A 19660-nucleotide genomic window follows, 5' to 3' on the forward strand; every position below is an offset into this window, starting at 1 on the left:
TAAGTATGATGTGTGTGCGTGACGCTCTATGTCGATAACGACTGCAGGCAAGCGGCTGTTGTCGTGAATTGTTTGTTGCCAAGCTAGCGTCGTTGCGCCCCGTTGCGCCGTTGTCCAGGCCCATTCGGGACGTGCGCAGCTCATATCACGTGGGCGCTCTGATTGGCTGTACGTGCATCACAGCTCCAATGCCTCCAGTGGAGCACCATTCCTTCCCACAGCACTGCAGGGCATGAGCTTGGTTCCTGCAAAGCTTTCTTAACGATCCTTGCGCCGTATTAAACGAGAGCCTGCAGCCGTGTGCAACAACACCGACCAATTGCCCCGTACCACTCCCGCGACCTTGCCCTCGAGCTCCCATTCACAGCAGCAGGGCTACACAACATCGTCATGTCGAGCCAACCTCTCCTCCAGACGGCGCCGGGTAGGTCCGGCCTCAACACGATGGCAGGCCACCACTGATTCTCTCTAGGCAAGCGCATCGCCCTCCCCACCCGCGTCGAGCCGAAAGTCTTCTTCGCCAACGAGCGTACCTTTCTCTCGTGGCTCAACTTCACCGTCATCCTCGGTGGTCTCGCCATTGGTCTCCTCAACTTCGGTGACAAGGTCGGAAAGATTAGCGCCGGCCTCTTCACTCTGGTCGCTATGATGGCTATGGTGTACGCCCTGTTCACATTCCACTGGCGTGCTAAGAGCATAAGGATGAGGGGCCAGGGCGGCTTCGACGACAGGCTTGGTCCTACCGTTCTTACACTGGCGCTCTTCGCGGCAGTCATTGTCAACTTCGTGCTGAGGTTGACCATGGCTGACGGCAAGAAATAGAGGATTGAGCAAGGGCCAAGGAAGGATTGACAAAGGGTCAAGGAAGGCTTAAGGAAGAGTGCAATGGTGTGGAATATGCCGAGGGCTGATGCGAGAGCAGAAGACATTCATAGAGCCGGAGGAAACCGATGATTGAAGCGTGTTTTGGAAGAGAACACCGGACGAAGCAACGTATGAGCGTGGATTGGACTTCATCGGTTCGATGCCGAACGAGGATTTGGTTACCCTGTTTTGTGTACATGTTCAATGCCGATAGTGAGTCGCTTTCTTATTGCTAGATCCAAGCTGGGTATGCGCTTGGCGCAGACAGTAAACATATGTCATATAGCCAATAATACTTACAATGATCAAATCAGCGCCTCATCTTGCATACGCACAGCCAGAATAGCAACACAAAACTAATAGAAGTTCAGCCTCTGGAGAGAGACAACTACTCAGGGTGTCAAGAGGTGAGATGCCATGAGCTACAGCCACATCAGTCAACCCCAAATTCAGCAGAAAGAAGCAGAGGAGAGTGCAAGAGCTTGGGCGGATTTGGCAGTACGCATGTTGATAGTCAACTACCAATCAGACCTAGTGTTATACGCGAAGTATGTGGTGTTTTATGCCTCCTCACTTCAGACCCTTTTCGCCACTTTCTTCGCCAAATTCAATCTCGCCCAGAGCGCAAAACAACTGGATACCAGCGCCACTCCTCCAGCGTAGAATATGGCCGGACGATAAACATCAATGTTCCCTGCACCAGCTTTCTCTTGTCCTCCCATCGCTTGCAAAATATAACCTGCAACTGGCGCACCCAACAAGTACCCAAGTGTCCAACCGGTGATCGACATGCTCATCGCTACGGCCGCCCTTCCGGGACCGAAAATGCTGGCGACAACTGTGGGGAAGACGGTAAAGAACGCACCGTTCGCCACGCCATTGAGAACCGCAAAGACGAGCAGAGGTCCCAGCGTACTCGACACCGGCCATATCGCCAGCATACTGACCGCATTTAATACCATTGTGATGACAAAAGTGTTGATGGGGCCAATCTTGTCACACAGTGGGCCTCCAGCGAAGCGGCCAACAGCGTTGCAGGCATTGAACGCCGCTACCAATCCAGCTCCAGTCGAAGACGACAAACCCAGCGTCTGCGCAAACAGAGGGAGATAGTATGGCGCCACGAACAATGCAAAGGTACCAATCGCGCCCGCCGCGAACATGGCAGTGAACGGTACACTCTTGAACATGGACAGGTCGACGAACGGTGCCTTTCTCACCGGCGCAATCCGATCCTTCATGAACCAAGCAGCCGGCAGCCCCATTCCGATGGTGAGGAGCCCCTGGACTCGAAATGTCCAAGCTATTCCTACGTGCTGAACGAGCGCTTCAAGCGCAATTGCCATCACGGTTCCGCCTACGCCGCCTCCGAGTTTGATGAGGCCGTTTGCAAGCCCCAATTTTCCGGAGAAATACTGCACGGGAAGCTGATTCGTGATGGTGTACGCCATATTCATTCCCACGCCGGCTACCACTCCAATCGTCCCAAAGAGGCCGGCGACGTTGGATGTACAGGACCCAGCAGCGATGAGACCAAGGCCCATCGTAGTGATGCCTGACATGGCTGTGATCCTCGATCCAAAACGCTGCCCGAGTTTGGTTGCGAAGATGCCAAAGGCGGCGCCGCAACATATGTTTAACGAGCCGATGAACGCAAGTGTGGCGGTGGGGACGTGAGAAAGTGTGCTGTTGAGGAGTGCCGTTTGCAGGACACCCCAGCAATTGATCAGTCCATTGAAACAAAAAGTCACAGTAAATCCAGCAATGACCACCGCCCAACCGTAACCACCGTCGGGGATGGCAGTGGTGCTGAATGCTCCTGGGGCGCTGGGGGCGATGGATGTCGGTGTTGGTGAGCGAGGTGGTGTCTGTGTCTCTTCGTCCGAGACGGAGTGTCGATTCGAGCTGTGGTTCAGTTCCATCGTGGATATGGCACACGAGCTGGAGAAATCCGAAATTTGCATTCTGGAAGTGTTGTTGGAGTTGGAGAAGTAACAGAGCTCCAACTCTGGCTGTTGGAGCTGGGTTGTGGTAGACATGACGAAGAAGAGGTCAAGTCGAAAACTTTTGTTCAATGCTGTGACTTGGTTCTTGACTCGGGCAGAGATGTCTTATCAACCTCGTCGAAGCCGGAGTCGTAGGAATCCCTCGCAAGCATGGGGTAGGTGCCAGTGGGCCATGGTGACGTTGGGTTCATCGTCATCTCACCACGATCAGACGTCGACGCACCAATGAAGTTGCTTGTTAGCGGCCGTCATGATGCGGATGAGACTTTCAAAAGCTTTCATCAGCGACTGTGCAGCAGAGTTTGCTTTCGAATGCGCCTCATTCACAACCACGCCCTGTGCGCACTGTCGAAATCTGAACACAGACGTAACCGAATCCTACTCGCGTAGGAGTACACCAATCAGATTTCTCGTGACATGAGGCTGAAGGCGCAAACGGACGTGCCTGGATCGCTATCGCCAAAAATGCTCCGGCAAACTCTGCGTGCGAGTATGCTCAGGTCACGCCCTGCGCCCAGTTTCGACACGCCTTGTGAACTCGTGAGCCACGCCCTAACATGTCGGACAACAACCAATCAGCGATGAGCTGCGCTTAACCTCATTGCGTTTAGACTGCCTGCTAGCCACTTCCCCACTCCAGGTCTCCAGCATATGCGACATATACAAGTAATTTCTCAATGTTAGCAACGCATACCGTCGGTATAACAAGATGGACGCAAGCGTTGATGCAGAGTGGAACGCTCTCTTTGATTTTCCTTCGGACACTGCCTCTTTCGATCTTGCAGAGTTAAACGATCTGCCTGACAGCGATGGCTTTGATTCACCTTCGATCTGTCTGTCTGGGCAGTCGACACCTGGACATGACCAACATGCGTTGAAGCTTGGAGATGGGCTCCAATCACTCGTAAATAGTACCGACCCCGGAGAAGCCATAAACACCGCAGCATCAACATCCAAAAGTGGCGGACGCTTCTCCAAAGAAGTAGTTCGGATGTTGAGAAATTGGCTTACTGCTCACAAAGCCCGACCTTACCCTACAAGTGAAGAGATGGAGATGCTTCAGCAACGGACTGGACTGAGCAAGACGCAAATTGCAAACTGGTTCGCCAACGCTCGAAGGCGGGGCAAGCTACCGAGAGCACCGTCTTCATACTCTTCGTCCAACTCTTCGAGTAGACCTGTTGAGATTGCTCCCAGACCTGATACTCCAGCTCTAGTGCGGAACATGCGTTCAATGAACCCGATGGAAAGATGGCAGTCTTCGCCGCCAGAACATGAGCCGGCTGCTGCCTCAGCTATCGCCCGTGCTATGGAGTCGAATGGGGGTGTGCCTTTGCGTACGTGACAGCCCAGTTCATGCAAGTAATCAAATCAAGAACACTGACATCTGTTGTAGTGGAGGGCGCCCTCGACTTTCTTGAATACAGAGACAATGCTTCACACTCAAGGTACCACACTTCTTCAGCAAGCAGCGCAGGAACTTCAGCCTCCAGTGACTTCTCAAACGCGTCAAAGCACTCCACTCCCTCACGGCCTGCAGCACCTGTGACGTGCTCTCGTCCACTTCGTAAACGACGAGCCCACAAGCAGCGCGCACGCGTCCGACGAACATCTTTGATTGGCTCTATGTTACCGTACCAGTGCACATTCTGCACCGAAGACTTCAAAACCAAACATGATTGGCAACGCCATGAGAAGTCACTACATCTTCCAATTGAACAATGGGTGTGCGCTCTCCATGGACCTCAAGCTATCAGGCTGGATACTGGGCGAATGTGCTGCGTGTTCTGCGGTGAGCCTGAGCCAGACGACGCTCACCTGGATGATCACAACTACCAGCCATGTCATGAGCGAACCCTGGAAGAACGTACTTTCAATCGCAAAGATCATTTGAACCAGCACTTGCAGCTTGTCCACAACATCAAGTTCGACAAATGGTCGATGAGTTCCTGGAGGGTACCGATGTCTAACATACAGTCCCGGTGCGGCTTTTGCGGACTGAATATGAACACTTGGGAGGAGAGAATTAATCATCTTGCAGGGCATTTCAAGGAGGGCCAGACTATGGCAAGCTGGCAAGGGGATTGGGGTCTCGACGATAGATACCTAAAGCTTCTGGAGAACGCCATTCCGCCGTGTAAGCTCCATCTGAATTTCCCACATCACTACAGGTACTGATGGTTTGATCATAGATCTTATCGACTATGAACGAAGTACACCAGCTCCGTTTGGCGCCAGTCAAGCGCCGCATGGATCACCAACCACAGCCTATGAGCTGATCAAGATCGAGTTGGCTCATTCTATGCAAAATCAATTCGACCTTACTGGCAGGATGCCCGACAACTCTGCTATGCAACTCGAAGCTTGTCGTATCATCTTCGCTTCTGAAGTGCTACCTAAAGTCCGGGATGCAGCCCCTTCTTCCTGGTTGCGTGACCTGCTGATGTCGTGCAAGCAAATCGTGGATCAAGCCAAATTTGAACCATTGAGACTCCGCAATGAAAGTAGATTCACAGTCCTCAAGATCAATGGCAGAGATAACATGTTTGAGTTGTGTCCACTCGAGGCCCAGCTCTGGACCTTCGTTAGAGCCAAAGAAGCAACTGGAGTCATGGTCACAGACGAAAATATTCAGGAAGAGGCGAGCAAGATTATCAACTACATGGAGCAAACATCCAAAACACCTTCCGATATGTTTGCAAACTGGCTAATCAAGCTGATTTACGCCAGCGCGGACTGGCTCCAAAGCTTCAAGATACGTGCTTGTTCCGCCGAGTATACACTTCCTATCGGACCGGTTACACTAGACCCTGGTCCCAGCCTGGCCTACCACTCGGCTCCAGTGCTACGTCCGTTGCCATTGCAGATGCAAACAAACTCTGCTACTCCTGATGCCAACTTGCCTAATGTTCATATAGACCCGGCGACTTACCACTTGGGGAGAGGTTTGGACACCCCGCTGGATGAGAATAACCTTTTCCCGCCAGCGCGGTCCAGGATGTTTATCAACAGTACCAACTTTTTCTCGTGGCTTGTCCGCGATCTGGCTCGTTGGGTAGCAGCAACGATGTCACCCAACAACCCTAACTGCCATATTCCGACTGATGAGGAGCTTCAGCACCAGGCTCGGTACATCGTATACGATGAGTATGTCTCAATATTCGCAGGGCCGTTGCACCATTTGCTGACCTTTCACAGTGACGATCCATGGAATCAAACAGCGGCAGATAACTCGCAATGGCTGCGAGAATTCAAGCGAGATGTCGGCATCCTCGTCGAACCCAATACAGATCCCAGTAGAATCAGTATGTGCGGCTTGTACATATGAGATAGTGCTCGCTCAAAGTGCGCGACCCAGCGGAACAGAAGGCTAGAAAAGAAGGTCAGATGTTCTTGTAGTATCGGTATTCGACAAAGCGTCCTTTGCTACTCAAAGATCTTAATTCTGCTCCAGTCTTGGTGATCGACCATAAGAGCTGATCGACATGATCGTTTGATCGGTCGCTCGGCAGACCTCGTTCCGTTGAGGCCATCGATCCCAGCGCGACTGTCGGCTGAACATTCACACAGCACGCCCGCAAGATGATATGTTTACTCTCCTGCGATCGCACACATGCTGCCGACCGGAGGAACCGATAAGCCCAGTCAGCCTCGTGCATCGCGAACTGGAAGATGCGGCTCAAACGTCCCCACTACGTAATCACCAAGCCGCGCTATCCTCGAAATAGCACTGGCCGGAACTATCGGCACCTATCTTCCATCGCTCCGGTCACGAGACGTTCGCAATGCTTGTTGGCCCAGACCAGTTGTGTCATACGTGCAGGAGACGCTTCGCAGCCTCGCATCTCGAGTGTCCCCGGATTCGCTGTGGCTTATGTGGCTAGTGCACGGGCTGCCGGATAGCCGTTTGAGGCGTAAGGCTGACCTGTTCGTGTAGGGTTTAGTGGTCACACGTACGCGTGCCCTTGCATTGATAGGGCGTCCGGCTTGGTGTTGGGTACAAGACAATGTAAGAAGTGGGTTAGACTTCGATACCTGTGACCCACCTTGGAAACTTGGGACGGAAATAAAGTCTTGACTGCGTGTGCGAGGAGGATAACACGGCTTGGCTACGTCGTTGGAAGAACATATATACTCTTCTTGGTTCCCTTGTGATCCAGACCGCAGCCTCAAGAACTCCACAAGCTCGAACTCAAATCAATCATTGAGCCAAATATCAAACAAACCATCTACATCATCCAATTCCACATTAAACCTACGTCGTCGACCACATTGTTGAGGTCGCCATCGAATCGAATCAAACACACATTGCCGATGACAGACTCCAAACGTTCCATTGAAGCTCGAGACTTGATATCAAGACTCAAACAGCTCAAACAAGACGACGCATCTACTTATGGCGCCGCTGATAACATGTCCATCACTGGAGACCGAAGAGTCAACCGAGCCACCTCCTTCGACTCGCTCCCGCGCTTCACAAAGTCCTCAACCATGTCCACCACCTCATCGACCTCAACCCGGTTCTCTGGCTTGCATTCATACCCCAGCGCCGCAGTCCACCGTAATAACGTTGAGGTCAGCCCGGGAGAGTTCAGTATGCCGCGTGTTCCTAAGAGGAGTCGCAGGGGCACGAACGGGAGCGCTAGGAGCTCGAGGAGTGAGGGAAGGAAGAAGAAGGATAGCTTCGAGGCACACGCGTATGGCCGACACTCAAACCAGTGGCTGTTCAACGACTTCAGTATCACGGATGCTGTCAGAAAAGGCTGCGGAAAGGTGTTTGGAAGGAACGATTAGGTCGAGAGAGAAGTTGGGACTGTACAGTCATTTCCGAAACGTGCAACTATCGTCGTGGATAATGGGCCGTAGGATGTGTAAAGAATCATGCAACGACGTTAAATACAATCAATTGCATCACATCCTATTTGTAATCTTATCGTGCCATCAAAAACTGCTAACAATTGCAATATAGGACGCTGGAAGGTGATTCAGGGCTGGGCGGGAGCCTTTCAACATTCACACAGTCGTAACGCGGACCCCATCGCGCTGTTCTAGGACCGTTCGCTGATACGGTCAGATTGTCGCAAAGCGGCTCCAGCAAGTGTGAAGCTTACATTGCTTGAGCCACCATTGATACACGGTAGCTGCCATCGAGCTTTCGCAGTTGATACTAGCAATTACAGCGATCAGACCGAATATGGCAAATACAGTCGAAGTGAATGGGAGACTGATTGCTACTGTCCCCAAGTCTAGCGACATGGCTGGGCCATGATAACCAGGTGGCTGCTTGGACGAGGCTGTGTCCTGGACAGCGGAAAATGAATAAGCCGTGGAGCACAAAGCGCGACGTCCTCAGGATGATTCAATCATATTTGCAAACATCGAAGGAGGATATTCAACACGGGCGATCTTCATGTTCAACCTGTACCACTCTCACAGTTCGTATACGCTCCTTCAAGGACGATTCCGTACTGGAAACTCGTGTCTCGACATTCATATTTCGATCGCCAATTCTTCCAATAACTCCATCCAGTAATGCTGTGTTGTACATGGTGCAGTGCTGTACAGCTATATGTACATCGGCCACACGGCGGACCGCCATCTTCTCTAACTTGACCTGCTTTGACCTCCCCTTCTGCGTGATCTGAACATCCAGCGCTTAATCCTCATCAACCGGCATTTGGAATGGGTCAATGGCATCTCCCTTAGGATCGTACAGCTCAAACTTCCTGCCATCTTCCATTGTCAAACTCCATTCCTGCGTGCTGTACAATCCACCCCTGCCTCTTCTCTTACACCTGAGCCTAACGTTGCCCTGCCTCTTTGTTCCCTTGACATTGAAGCTGATGTCAATCCTTCCGTGCACCTGGTTGATCTCGCCACTGATCCACGGGTATTTGGACGCGAAGTAGATCTCGTCGCCGAGTTCTTCGCGCACGAGCGGATTCGTGCGGAGGGCGTATAGCGTCGATGTCACGACAGAAGACTCTTGCTTTTGATAGTTGAAGAAGACAAGAATGGAGACTGTCATGGCGATGACGAAGATTGGTAAGGTTTTCAGGACTTGCGGGGAGATGAGAGGGGGGATACTGAAAGTTGTCAGACGATGCTGTAAAGCGGTAATGGCAGCGTGGCTACGTACGGTGGCAGTGCGCGATTAGGCTTGCGCTCTAGCAAGACCTCGCCATCTTTTGGAGGAGGAATTAGATATGCTGGCGGCCATGCTTCAATGCTGTGCGGTGTCTTCCATGGAACGGTAGGCTGGTCAGACTGTCCAGGTTGTGTCGAGGCAGGTCGCGCAGTAAGGACTGTGCGACGGAGGCATTGCAGTCGCGCTTGTGGTCGCGTGCGCAACAATGCAGCGGAGAGTCGTGGTGGCGGCATTGTGAGATAGGGTTCGTGGTTGCTATTTGTGTGAATGACGGTTTCTCGAGATCAGTTGATGCCCGCCCGCATCGGCGGCCGGAGGTTTGCTCATACTGGTTAGATGAATTCACACCACGGCTTAATAAGCAGCTTGTATTACGTTTCGAGCAGAGAGCGAACACACAATGATATCAAGAAGTGTTTAGTAAGATTGTTAGAGATTGCCACTAGGCTTATTATTGAGATTTCTTATCTATGATATAAATTCATGAAGTCGTACAATTTCATCGAGCACCATCACTTAACCGCTCACTACAGTACCACCGTTGGGGTGAATGGTTTGACCACAGATCGAGCTGCTGTCAGGCCCGGCGAGGAACACAGCGACAGTGGCAATCTCACTGGGCTGCGAAGGACGGCCAATGGGAGCGGTGAATTGCTTGATGGCCTCCTTGTTCATAGTTGCAGGAATGAGGGGTGTCCAGACAGGACCGGGCGCAATGGCATTGACGCGAATGCCCTTGGAGACGTACTGGTTGTGCAAAGCACGAGTGAATGCGACAATGGCGCCCTTTGTCGATGTGTAGTCGAGCAGGTCTGGGCGGCCAATGTATGCGTTGATAGAAGCATTGTTGATAATGACGGAACCAGGCTTCATGTGGGGCAGGACGTACTTCGAGAGGTAGAAGTATGGGTGGATGTTGGTGTTGAAGGTGTGCACCCACTGGTCTTCATCGAGGTCCTTGATGTCCTCGACCATGTTCTGGTATGCAGCATTGTTGAAGAGAATGTCGACACCACCCATCTGCTTGATGGCCTCATCGACTACCTTCTTACAGTTTGCACGGTCCTTCAGGTCTGTAGCGAATGTGTAGCACTTGCCGCCCTTCTCCTCAACCATCTTCTTGGTCTGTTGTGCATCATCCTCTTCCTCGGGCAGATATGCGATGAAGCTGTCTGCGCCCTCCATGGCGTAGAGAATAGCAGATGCGCGACCAATTCCAGAGTCACCGCCGGTAATGATGGCCTTCTTTCCCTTCAGCTTGCCGGCAGCCTTGTAGAGCTCCTTGCCGCCATCCGCGGTGGGAAGGTGGTCGTACTCGGGCTGAGGGTCCATCTCAGACTCCTTGCCAGGGATGCTGCTCTGCTGCTGAACCTCGGGCTGATAGCCTGGAAAGTGTCAGAGCCGCAAATGCTATCGAGTGTGGAGTGAATTACCCTGCTCAAACTGGCCCTTGCTGGAAGACATTGTGTGGCTGAGTTCTTAGTGACCCTTTGAAGAAACTTTTGGTAAATGTAAAATTCTGACAAAGTCGTGAATTGGGTGTAGTGCTAGATGATCTGTTGTCTGAGAGAGCAGCTGTGGTTTTATGGAAGTTCGCGATTTTCATTGACATCATAACTTAATCACCTTGTGCACACTACACTACAAGGTGGAGCACGCTGCATGGCATTTCATAGAATGTGGTGGTAACTAACAAAGGACTCGCTGTCCAGAGAAATCTAGGCCTTGTCTCAGAAGCACAAAGCGAAGTGCTTTGGGCTCGCAGTCGAAATCTGACAACGTGTTTGTGGAAAGAAGCAAACGAGCGTCTGAGTATGGGGACAGCTCGTAGTGCATGGCATAGAAACAATTGAACCCAATCGAGCGTCTGGAGCTACCACGGCGGTTCATCAAACAAGACTCCTTGCTCTTCCTGTCGTTCTTAGGACGAATTGCTGGTGAGACACCCTGCCGTTGCTCTCTACACGCCTTTGTCGAGATCTCAACGCGACTACGTCATAAATGCCAAGCAACATCGATCGATTGGATCGCCGGGCCTCAGAGCCGAATTCTATGAACGGCACGGCAGCCGTTGTCTTCAGCCTTGCGAAGCTATTTGTGAGGGTATGACGTAGCTTGGAAGCCCGAGAATCAGGGTCCAACAAGCTATGGCCGCTGTCAGCACCGCCTCGATTACAAGAACCTGGGACCTTGGTCTCATCGGGGCCGGAGCTAGAATCCTGCTCGAACACTTTTGGAAAACAACAAGCCACATCAGCAAATTACGCGCCAATAGGCGCCATGTACCACGAGTCGTGAGACTTTGCGTACGTCCCTGCATGACGTGCCTGTACTGGGCGTGATGATGATCCCACCGTATCTGGGAACCTGCAAGAAGGAACTTGTTTTCGCTGTGTAAGATAGTGAGAGCTGTAGGTCCGAGACAAAGACATGGTATTATAAAGGCAGGTGTGGTCGTACGTTCATTCCCTCATCTAGTTATCTATCAATATCTTCCACACTATCTCAAGAGCAACTTAGCAACCCAACAAAACTTTCCTCACAAATCAATCACCCAAACCTCAACATGCCTCTTACATCTTCCCGTGCCCACCGCACTACGGCTACTCCCCGCACCACGCGGACTACCCGCTCTAGTACCGCCCATCCAAGCCTCAAGAGCAAGCTCCTAGGCGGCGGCACCAACCGACGCACTGCCACCAAGCGCAATCCTGTGACTGGCTCCACCACAACCACAACCACAACGACCAAGACCACGAGAACAACTGGCGGTCCTCACACTGCTGGCCACCACACTACCGCTACTCCGGTTCACCACCACAAGCGCCATGCTACCATGGGCGATAAGGTCTCTGGCGCCCTCACTAAGCTCAAAGGCTCTCTTACTGGCAGGCCTGGTGTCAAGGTACGTCAACCATCGTAATACAAGTTTATACATGTGCTAACTGTTCTCAGGCTGCTGGCACTCGTCGTATGCACGGTACTGATGGCCGCAATGCTCGTCGCGTCTACTAAGTCCGTTTTGAACGATGTTGATGATACCCATTATTGAGCGTTTCTTTTGTTATAATTCATGACACGACTGAAGGGAGGACTGTACGACAGCGACAATAAGCGAAGTTAATCTTGTACTCATACATTAAATACTAAGAATACACGCGTTTTTCTGCGAAGTGAAACAGCATACATTGAAGGCTTCCATTAAACAAGAAGGATTCCATGTCATGTTCTATCTATGGCAACCTTCAGATCATGCAACGAAACTAGATTAGTTTCTGCCATCCAGCTTATTGGGCTTTACTTTCGACTTCCAAATGTGATTTGCTAACATACTAAGTAAGCCTAGAACGTGTCATGAACTAACGAAATAGTAACAAGCGTGTGCTATGGTGGAGACAGCTTCCTTGCAGTTGTAGGACCAGTCTCTTCGTCGACGATATCCTCGTCGTCGGTAGTCTCGTCGTCGGTGTGACTGTGCTGACTACCGGTGTTACTCGGCTGTAGGTTGAGGCGCTTGCTTATTCCTGTAGCTTGCTGTACACGCGTTTTCCTACAGTGTGAACAGGTTTGCATTGGAGGCGCCCACTAAACAATCGAGATTCTGTCATGTTCGTTTCTCATGGGTATATATATCGTCATATGCGAATGAGGGGTATTTAAACGCGTGATTTATTGGTACACTATGCTGCACGTCCCGGCGTACCAATCTTTCTCCACATCCACCCTTACAACGTTTGCTTGCCCCTGGTCTCGATGGGCAACAGCAGCATACTAAAGAAGGCAGCAATAAACAAGCCACCCGAAGCATAGATAGGGGCTTTAGGGTTACTCGAGCCAGCTTGGATAGCCACAATCGGTGCACAAAGACCAGCCAAACGGTTGAGGAAGCTAGACATTCCAGTTCCCGTACCACGGATCGGCGCGGGGAAAACCTCTGGAGTGTAGGCGTACAGTACGCCGTACATGATGTTTTGAAAGAACGCTTCGAGGCAGGTGAACGCTAGCTGGAAGTCGGAGTCGGATGAGATGGTGAAAAGGAAGACGAAGACTCCAGTAACAACAGTGCCGAAAGCCATGGTTCCCTTGCGGCCAATGTATTTCAAGTCAACGGTCCAGCAAGCGAACAAAGAACCGGGAACACCAACGATAGCGGTGATGGCGTAGTTGCGGTACACAGTGGAGACGCTGTTGGTGACTTCGCCGCCGGAGTTGGCAAGGTACTGAGGGAGGAAGGCATTGAAGAGAGGATATCCCATTCCAACAGTTGTCCACTGGAACCAAAGCAGACAAGTCGAGATGGCCAACTGGCGGTTTTCGAAGAGGGCGCTGAAGCGCTTGAGTGAAAACTTGCTCAAGGAACGCTTAACGATTTGAAAGACGCTGAGGCCGACATCTTCTTGTGTGACTTCCTGGTCTCCGCCGACGTAGTTCAGGATGTCTTCGGTGAGCCACGTGGTGGTCTTGTTGTAGTGTGCAATTCCATAGACGGTGGCGACAGCCTCGGCCTGGCGACCACGAGAAAGCAGGAACTTGGGTGATTCGTAAAGATGGAAAAGGAAGAAACGACAGACGAACATGAGGGCAGTGATGGCACCAAGAGTGAGAATAAGGTACCTCCAGCCCATGTTGTCCTCCTTCGCGCACTGACCGAGCGGTGTGTCGGATGAGCAGCTGAAGTTGGGGATGTAAGCCCAAGCTAGAAGTGAAGCAATTAGGTTGCCAACAGGCCAGAAGACTGAAAGAAGGGTCAGAAGGCTGCCAGAGGTCTGCGGTAAAAACTCCAAGAACAGGGCACCATCAACAGGCAGATTGCCACCTACGCCCAGGCCAATGCAGGCGTACAGAGCGCAAGTACCGATCCAGTTGGGACCGCCACCGGAGGCGAGACCGAAAACACCAGCGAGGAGAAGTGTGAAGTTGAAAGCCAGACGACGACCGATAATGTCTGAGGCAGTTCCCCAGAATGAAGCCCCGATGCAGAGTCCAAGGAAGAGAGCGAGCGTGGTGTAACGAACTTCTGTTTCGCTTACGCCAAACTCAGCAGACAGCTGAGGAAGGGTAAGAGCGACACCCTGGAGCCACAAGTTGTCGGCCATCCAGCCACCTCCACATAAGGCGAAAAGCTCCCACTGGTACTTGCCCATACCCATGTCTTGGAGAGCTTTGTTGATAACCTTTGACTTGCCTGTAGATGGTCAGTATTCAACTCCACAACCGATCGTCGACCGAGGCCTGCTGGAAGTAGTCCACGTACGGTCATATGGCGTATCCTGGTCAGCCGCCGCGACGTCTGCAAGGATCTCTGCCTTTAGCGATTGCACAGTCATTCCATGGTTAACAATACCACTGCCTACATCACTCGGAGGTCGCGTGGGTTGCTCGGTGGGCGCTGCGTCCTTGTCATCCTTGTTGGCCTTCTCACTTTCATTGGGAACTGCCGAAGAGATGGACGCGCGATGGGTGTTTTCGTCCAGAGGGACCAAGACATTTGGAAACTCTGAGACGTCGTGCCTCTTGAAGGGGTTGATAAACATAGTTCGTGGCATGTTGTCGCTGGGGTGAGGTGTTGTCGATTTGGGTGCAAGGGGAGGTCACTTGGCGCGGTGGCCAGGAAGGAATGGAGTTGCTCTAGGGTTTTTTTGCAAAGGCTTATCGCAGAATCGGGTTGTCGCTTGCGTTTGAGTGTGTAAAAGTCGCGTGGAGATTGTTGCGAGGTTCCTGGGGGGCGTTCGAATCTTCACTTCGCTGTCACCCAAAGCAAAAGAGTGCTAGGAGGCTTGTCGAGCTTGGAGAAGCTTGTATTGGGAACTGTATACACAGCAAAAGTTGCGGAAGAATTATCGTAACGCAACTCTTACGAGCGCGTCCATGGTAGCGTTCATATACTGGAGAGACTCGGGCCCCACGACGCGAACCGTTGAACACATGGGTGAGAGTGGAGTCGATCCAGTCTATCAAAACCATCGTACGGCCATACCAAGCATTTGAGGACGACTGGTAAGGCGAATGACGTAGCCATAGTCATTGCTTGGTCGGCAAACCACTGCCGAGCTGGTGAGGTACCAATGCTCTTCACCGTCAGAACCATCGAATTGGAGGCTCGTTGTTCGCTTACCCCTCAACGCTAAGGTGCACCGGTTGATGGCGCAAGGGTCTCAGACTTTTCGCACCCACAAAACCCTTCCCTTCGTGAGAATGGATCCATTTGCCGTCGGAAACCGCGTGCTGCGAGCATGTGGCAGGACTGCCGCGTCTGTCGCGTTCGCTGATTGCTCACATCGAAACGATGCTAACGTCACGTCGGAAAGCTTACGTTATAGTTTGCTTTTCACGATGCAAGGTCCTCAAGGCTGTTCTAATACCCACCGCCACGCTCCAATGGAACTGTGATATCGCGCTCTGTCGTCCCGCCAAATCTTAGCGGAGGACATTGATCACCTGCAATTTGTGTTCATCCTGTTTTTATGTCGTGCTATTCCGAAGGCGGGAGTCCGAGATCTTTGATAAAGGCTCCTGCTGGTGAAGAAGCACACCATATCTAAATGCACTCCATCTAATCGGTTCCTAGAGGCAAGCCCTGAGATAGACCCTTGCGAATCTAGACTCTAACAATAGCGGAAGGCAAGAGTTATACTGCAGACTGCGAGGATTGTGGACCCTTCCTCCACTCAAAATAGTACAATCTATCTGCTCCCCTTGTCTCTCAAATCTTCGCGACCGATCGTATGACTTTGGTACGACAATCCTACTCCGTGTCTAAGACTGAAGAATATGCGCCCAGTAACGACGGAAACTCAGCAGGGTTTAGCTCCCATCAGTAAGCCTTGAAGAGCTGGATTGTGGTACCCACAACTCAGGGATTATAGCCAGCTATGAAGCTTTTTACAGCTAGCATGTGGTGTAATTGGTGTAATTGTTCAATCCCGGACGCGGAACACAGCTGGTTCCTAAAGGGCAATATGACGTTGAAAACTTGCGTAGGTCCTGGGACGAGTAATTTTCGTTATGGGCATCGTATTTTCAAAGGTTCGATCTGCTTCTCATCTTGAGCGCGTCATAGCGGACATCTCGCACTGACCAAAAGATGTTTTTCTCTGGAGTCTTTTATAGATGATGAAACCATAAATCAACATACAAAGGTGTATCATGAGCTTCAAACCTGCATCAAATTCAAGCAGTATAGTGAGAAGTATCCAACAATCTTGCTGTACTTCCAACAGCGAAAGTACTATGTCTTGCTTAGACATCACATACTACAAAATACCGTCTGCAGGTCAGTTTCCTTTTCAATTAATCCATCAGCGTGAGGCTCAATCTTTCCATTTATCTCGGAACATGTTAAGCGCAACAGGCGTACTGATATCATTGTACAAGTCTTTTGCCCTCACCGCACAGTTCGACAGCGATACTTATGTGCGACCATGTGATGACCTCCAATCTACAGTAAAGCTGAGATGTATCAGCTTACACTACGCAGTGGATTTCGATTACAATACATTGAGGTCTTCAGCAGAACTTAGGTAAAAACCTTAGACGCTCAAGAAGATTTGCAGTCTTCAAGAACCGATAAGCTCATAGTACTTCAGTACATGATAGCTGCACTTCAAAGGATTTACAGAGGACGCACGCTTGTGTTTGGATTTTTTAAATTGTGATGGAAACTTCGAACGTAGTCGGGATCTCAGCCACAGCCGATGCATTTCGGACTTGTGTCCCTACTTTAGTCGTCATCGCACCCTGCACCCTGAAACTCATCGAAACCTGACTGCCTTCAAACTGCAAACTCCGAAACGAATTATTACAGCTGTATACAGTATGCGCTTGGTTCGAGGGCTCTCAGGGTACTTCGTGTCGACTGGATACCGAAATGCTAGTCATCGTAGCGCGAGGCTCAAAGGTATTCATGGGTTGAGATGCATGTTGCAACCGTAACAAACATCTTTACATTTGAGGAAATAATGGACTGAGTTGTAGTATGGCTAAGACTCAGTAGGGAAACTGATCTAGGTTTAGATCCTGCCAATCCCATATCTGCTCCATGCCACCCATATCCACGGCCGCCGCACTTCCGAACGAGTTCTGCGCCAGAAACTGATCCAGGTCAAAAGATGGATCGCTCGTGAGTGGAATCTCATGGGCCGGCTCCATAGCAATGGACGTTGTTGAGAGGGCTGGTAACAATGTCGATTGCTGGGGTGGGTAATCAACTGTGGCAATAGACTCTCTTGAAGAGGTATTGTGCACAAGAGGTGGAGGCTCGAATGTGTGGATTGAAGCCGAGGACTGCTTTCGCGCACGCTTGCTGTTGCCGGCGCCCCGTGAAAGCTCGAGGTGAGACTGCACCAGTTTGTAGAGGAAAGCGTAAGATGTTGCGCCAATCTTTGTTGTTAGGCTAAGCTGCTGAAGCATGTCGAGCGAGCCGTCGATGGCATTGGTTACTTCGTCTCGTCGAGGTAGGCAGTGTTCGTAATCGTGAATGATAGCGGAACACAAGATAGTTGAGGTGTCGAAGATCGAAAACACGACCACATGAAATTTGGCGTTGATAGGAAACTCATGGTCAAACATACGTCGAGCGACCTTGAGAAGATCAAGAGCCAGATCAATTCCCATTCGCCTGAACTCATCGTCTCGGTCAGTCTTCTTGTCATCTCGAGCCCGTGTAAGGAACGGCTTCAGAAAGTCGAGCTTGGTCATGTACACCACAGTGTGCAGTTGGTGACGCTGGAACACGAAGTACGGATATTCGGCATCAAGGGAAGTGTCTGGATCTGTGAGTCGGAATATTGGTGGTAGCTCGTCAATGAACTTGTCGAGCTCCGCTTCTATGGTGAGTATCTCATTAGCAGACAAGGCGTCTACGGACTGTGCATCGCCCATGATAGTGTTCAGTCGCCGGCCAAGGCTGGCTTGAAGAGCCATGTGCGCGAATGGCGACAGCAGGTTTGGCTCCGAGCTAGACTGATCTAGTCGTAGGTTAGGGAGTTTGAAGTTGAGGTTCTTCTGGTCAATCAGGTTAGGCCTCCCCAGCCAAGCACCCATTTGCCTGCGATGAGAGTTAGTTCCAGGTCATCTCATCTTTTGCAAGCTTACCAATCCCAGATATACAGCAACGCCCAGATCCTTCTTCTGATCTCGATGTCGAATTCGCTCAAACCCTCGATATTGGCGTCTCTGTCAATACCGAGCTCTTGCGCTTCACGAATCGTACAGCCCAGCGCATGCCATGATTCAACAATTTTGGACTCTGATTTGAGCCAGGCGCCTTTTAGGAACTGCTCTTGGACGCGTTCGATGCATGTGTTCGACGCTTCGAAACTTCGGCTCAAATGTTCTGCCGCATTCGAAAAACGGTCAGTGAGCTGCTGCAGATTGCAAGCCAGCTCGAACTCAATCATTTTCCGCAACGAGGGAGTGAGGTACTGGACAGAGTACGCGCATACTCTCAGCAGCAGACAAGTAAACTCTGGAGACAGGCGCTTACCGGCGCCCCGATCAGCCCACCATTGTACGTATTGATCAGTAAAAGTAGGGGCGTATATCGTGCTGTATCGATAGTTGACTACACCTAGAAAATGATTCACAAAAGCGTCTGCATAAGATCAGCAAGTTGTTGTTTTTGTTGTTGGGTTGAAAAGCTCCGCACCAGTAATCGATCTTGGCGGAATAGCGTGCAGCACGTGCTCGACAACATCTACTCTTTTAGAATCTAGTGCCGTTTGCTTTCGCTGAGTAACCTGGTCTTGATTCAGTGCTTGGAGAGTTTCTTAGGCCAGAAGAACGCTCACATCGTCAACGGCACCAATTTTCCAGTGTACATGTCCTGGCATGTAACCCCAGACTTTGAGGCCATCTTCAACCTGTCCTGCCTCGCCGTTCTCTGCTATGGAAGCCACTCCTTCGGATAGACTTGGATAGCTTCTTTTAAGACCCCTACTCTCACTGGAACTCTCACTGTGCATGGACCGTTATCAACAAGTTCAAGTGAGTACTGGACCACCTACTTACTGTGCAGAGACTATCGGGGGTTCTTGCTGCAACTTCTTTACGGTGAATTGGCACATATGAGCTACTTTTCTCGCCTGACAATGGTTACACGGCCATTCTCGAGAGCACTGTGCGTGTCGTCAGTCAGGCTTCACACGCAGGGCGCAATGGCGGTGCTCGCCTTTTGCTTCCGCCGCTGGCACTCTGTGCATGAAGTGGTCACTCTATTGTCCTTCTGAGTCTGCATAGCAGGTAGATGAAGGAAAGTGGCTTTGTAGGCGATGTGAGGATTGGGGAACAACTATTTCTAGAGGCGTGCAATATACCCTCCAGGCGTTCTAGCTTACGATTTGGTGGATCTACTTCCATGGGAGGCTGAAATTCTCTCCACACGATCGGAGACCTGCCCCGCGTAACCCCGATATTTCACGTGACGTGGCAAATTGTACAATCATCTGCAGTGCAGCGGTTATGTGCTACTGAATGAATCTTGCTCGATGGATGGCTGGTCGTCAAGGACAAGGTTCGATTCGTAAAACAAGACTGCATGATTGCAATAGCAAAGTCCAGGTGCATCGGCGATCTACAGGTGATTCCGATCCTGCGCACAACGTCGGCCAAAGCTTTCACACAGCCCAGGTAGCACCGTGGAGAC

The 19660-nt window shown here is 51.1% G+C and overlaps 9 protein-coding genes across 9 annotated transcripts, besides 3 other annotated features; 4 read left to right on the forward strand and 5 right to left on the reverse strand.

Moving 5' to 3' along the window:
- Positions 1–390: 390 nt before the first annotated feature.
- EKO05_0007424 (GTPase regulator Nrf1) lies at positions 391–822 on the forward strand (the record flags this gene model as incomplete). The annotated part of the gene is made up of 2 exons (XM_038943400.1): positions 391–424; positions 473–822. The coding sequence occupies 2 exons, from the start codon at positions 391–393 to the stop codon at positions 820–822; spliced, it is 384 nt and encodes a 127-aa protein (XP_038793962.1).
- A 617-nt stretch (positions 823–1439) lies between these two features.
- On the reverse strand, positions 1440–2786 carry EKO05_0007425 (uncharacterized protein; the record flags this gene model as incomplete). Its single annotated transcript, XM_038947192.2, has 1 exon — positions 1440–2786. The coding sequence occupies one exon, from the start codon at positions 2784–2786 to the stop codon at positions 1440–1442; it is 1347 nt and encodes a 448-aa protein (XP_038793961.2).
- Positions 2787–3579: 793 nt separating this feature from the next.
- On the forward strand, positions 3580–6198 carry EKO05_0007426 (uncharacterized protein; the record flags this gene model as incomplete). The annotated part of the gene is made up of 4 exons (XM_038943204.2): positions 3580–4207; positions 4267–5007; positions 5063–6017; positions 6069–6198. 4 exons carry the CDS (start codon positions 3580–3582, stop codon positions 6196–6198), a joined length of 2454 nt encoding a protein of 817 aa, XP_038793960.2.
- Positions 6199–7184: 986 nt separating this feature from the next.
- Positions 7185–7664, forward strand: EKO05_0007427 (uncharacterized protein; the record flags this gene model as incomplete). Its single annotated transcript, XM_038947191.1, has 1 exon — positions 7185–7664. The coding sequence occupies one exon, from the start codon at positions 7185–7187 to the stop codon at positions 7662–7664; it is 480 nt and encodes a 159-aa protein (XP_038793959.1).
- Positions 7665–8526: 862 nt separating this feature from the next.
- On the reverse strand, positions 8527–9251 carry EKO05_0007428 (cytochrome oxidase assembly protein 1; the record flags this gene model as incomplete). The annotated part of the gene is made up of 2 exons (XM_038943302.1): positions 8527–8956; positions 9010–9251. 2 exons carry the CDS (start codon positions 9249–9251, stop codon positions 8527–8529), a joined length of 672 nt encoding a protein of 223 aa, XP_038793958.1.
- Positions 9252–9534: 283 nt separating this feature from the next.
- Positions 9535–10482, reverse strand: EKO05_0007429 (uncharacterized protein; the record flags this gene model as incomplete). The annotated part of the gene is made up of 2 exons (XM_038943362.1): positions 9535–10403; positions 10452–10482. The coding sequence occupies 2 exons, from the start codon at positions 10480–10482 to the stop codon at positions 9535–9537; spliced, it is 900 nt and encodes a 299-aa protein (XP_038793957.1).
- A 1102-nt stretch (positions 10483–11584) lies between these two features.
- On the forward strand, positions 11585–12033 carry EKO05_0007430 (uncharacterized protein; the record flags this gene model as incomplete). The annotated part of the gene is made up of 2 exons (XM_038943311.1): positions 11585–11923; positions 11974–12033. The coding sequence occupies 2 exons, from the start codon at positions 11585–11587 to the stop codon at positions 12031–12033; spliced, it is 399 nt and encodes a 132-aa protein (XP_038793956.1).
- Positions 11744–11784: a tandem repeat.
- A 406-nt stretch (positions 12034–12439) lies between the features above and the next one.
- Positions 12440–12484: a tandem repeat.
- Positions 12485–12743: 259 nt separating this feature from the next.
- EKO05_0007431 (uncharacterized protein) lies at positions 12744–14552 on the reverse strand (the record flags this gene model as incomplete). The annotated part of the gene is made up of 2 exons (XM_038943241.2): positions 12744–14203; positions 14273–14552. 2 exons carry the CDS (start codon positions 14550–14552, stop codon positions 12744–12746), a joined length of 1740 nt encoding a protein of 579 aa, XP_038793955.2.
- A 2452-nt stretch (positions 14553–17004) lies between these two features.
- EKO05_0007432 (uncharacterized protein) lies at positions 17005–19252 on the reverse strand (the record flags this gene model as incomplete). The annotated part of the gene is made up of 6 exons (XM_038943313.2): positions 17005–18064; positions 18112–18610; positions 18665–18755; positions 18807–18972; positions 19027–19133; positions 19187–19252. 6 exons carry the CDS (start codon positions 19250–19252, stop codon positions 17005–17007), a joined length of 1989 nt encoding a protein of 662 aa, XP_038793954.2.
- Positions 18628–18646: a tandem repeat.
- Positions 19253–19660: the final 408 nt, after the last annotated feature.

This window comes from Ascochyta rabiei, chromosome 12 (genome assembly GCF_004011695.2).
Source record: "Ascochyta rabiei chromosome 12, complete sequence".
NCBI lineage: Eukaryota > Fungi > Ascomycota > Dothideomycetes > Pleosporales > Didymellaceae > Ascochyta > Ascochyta rabiei.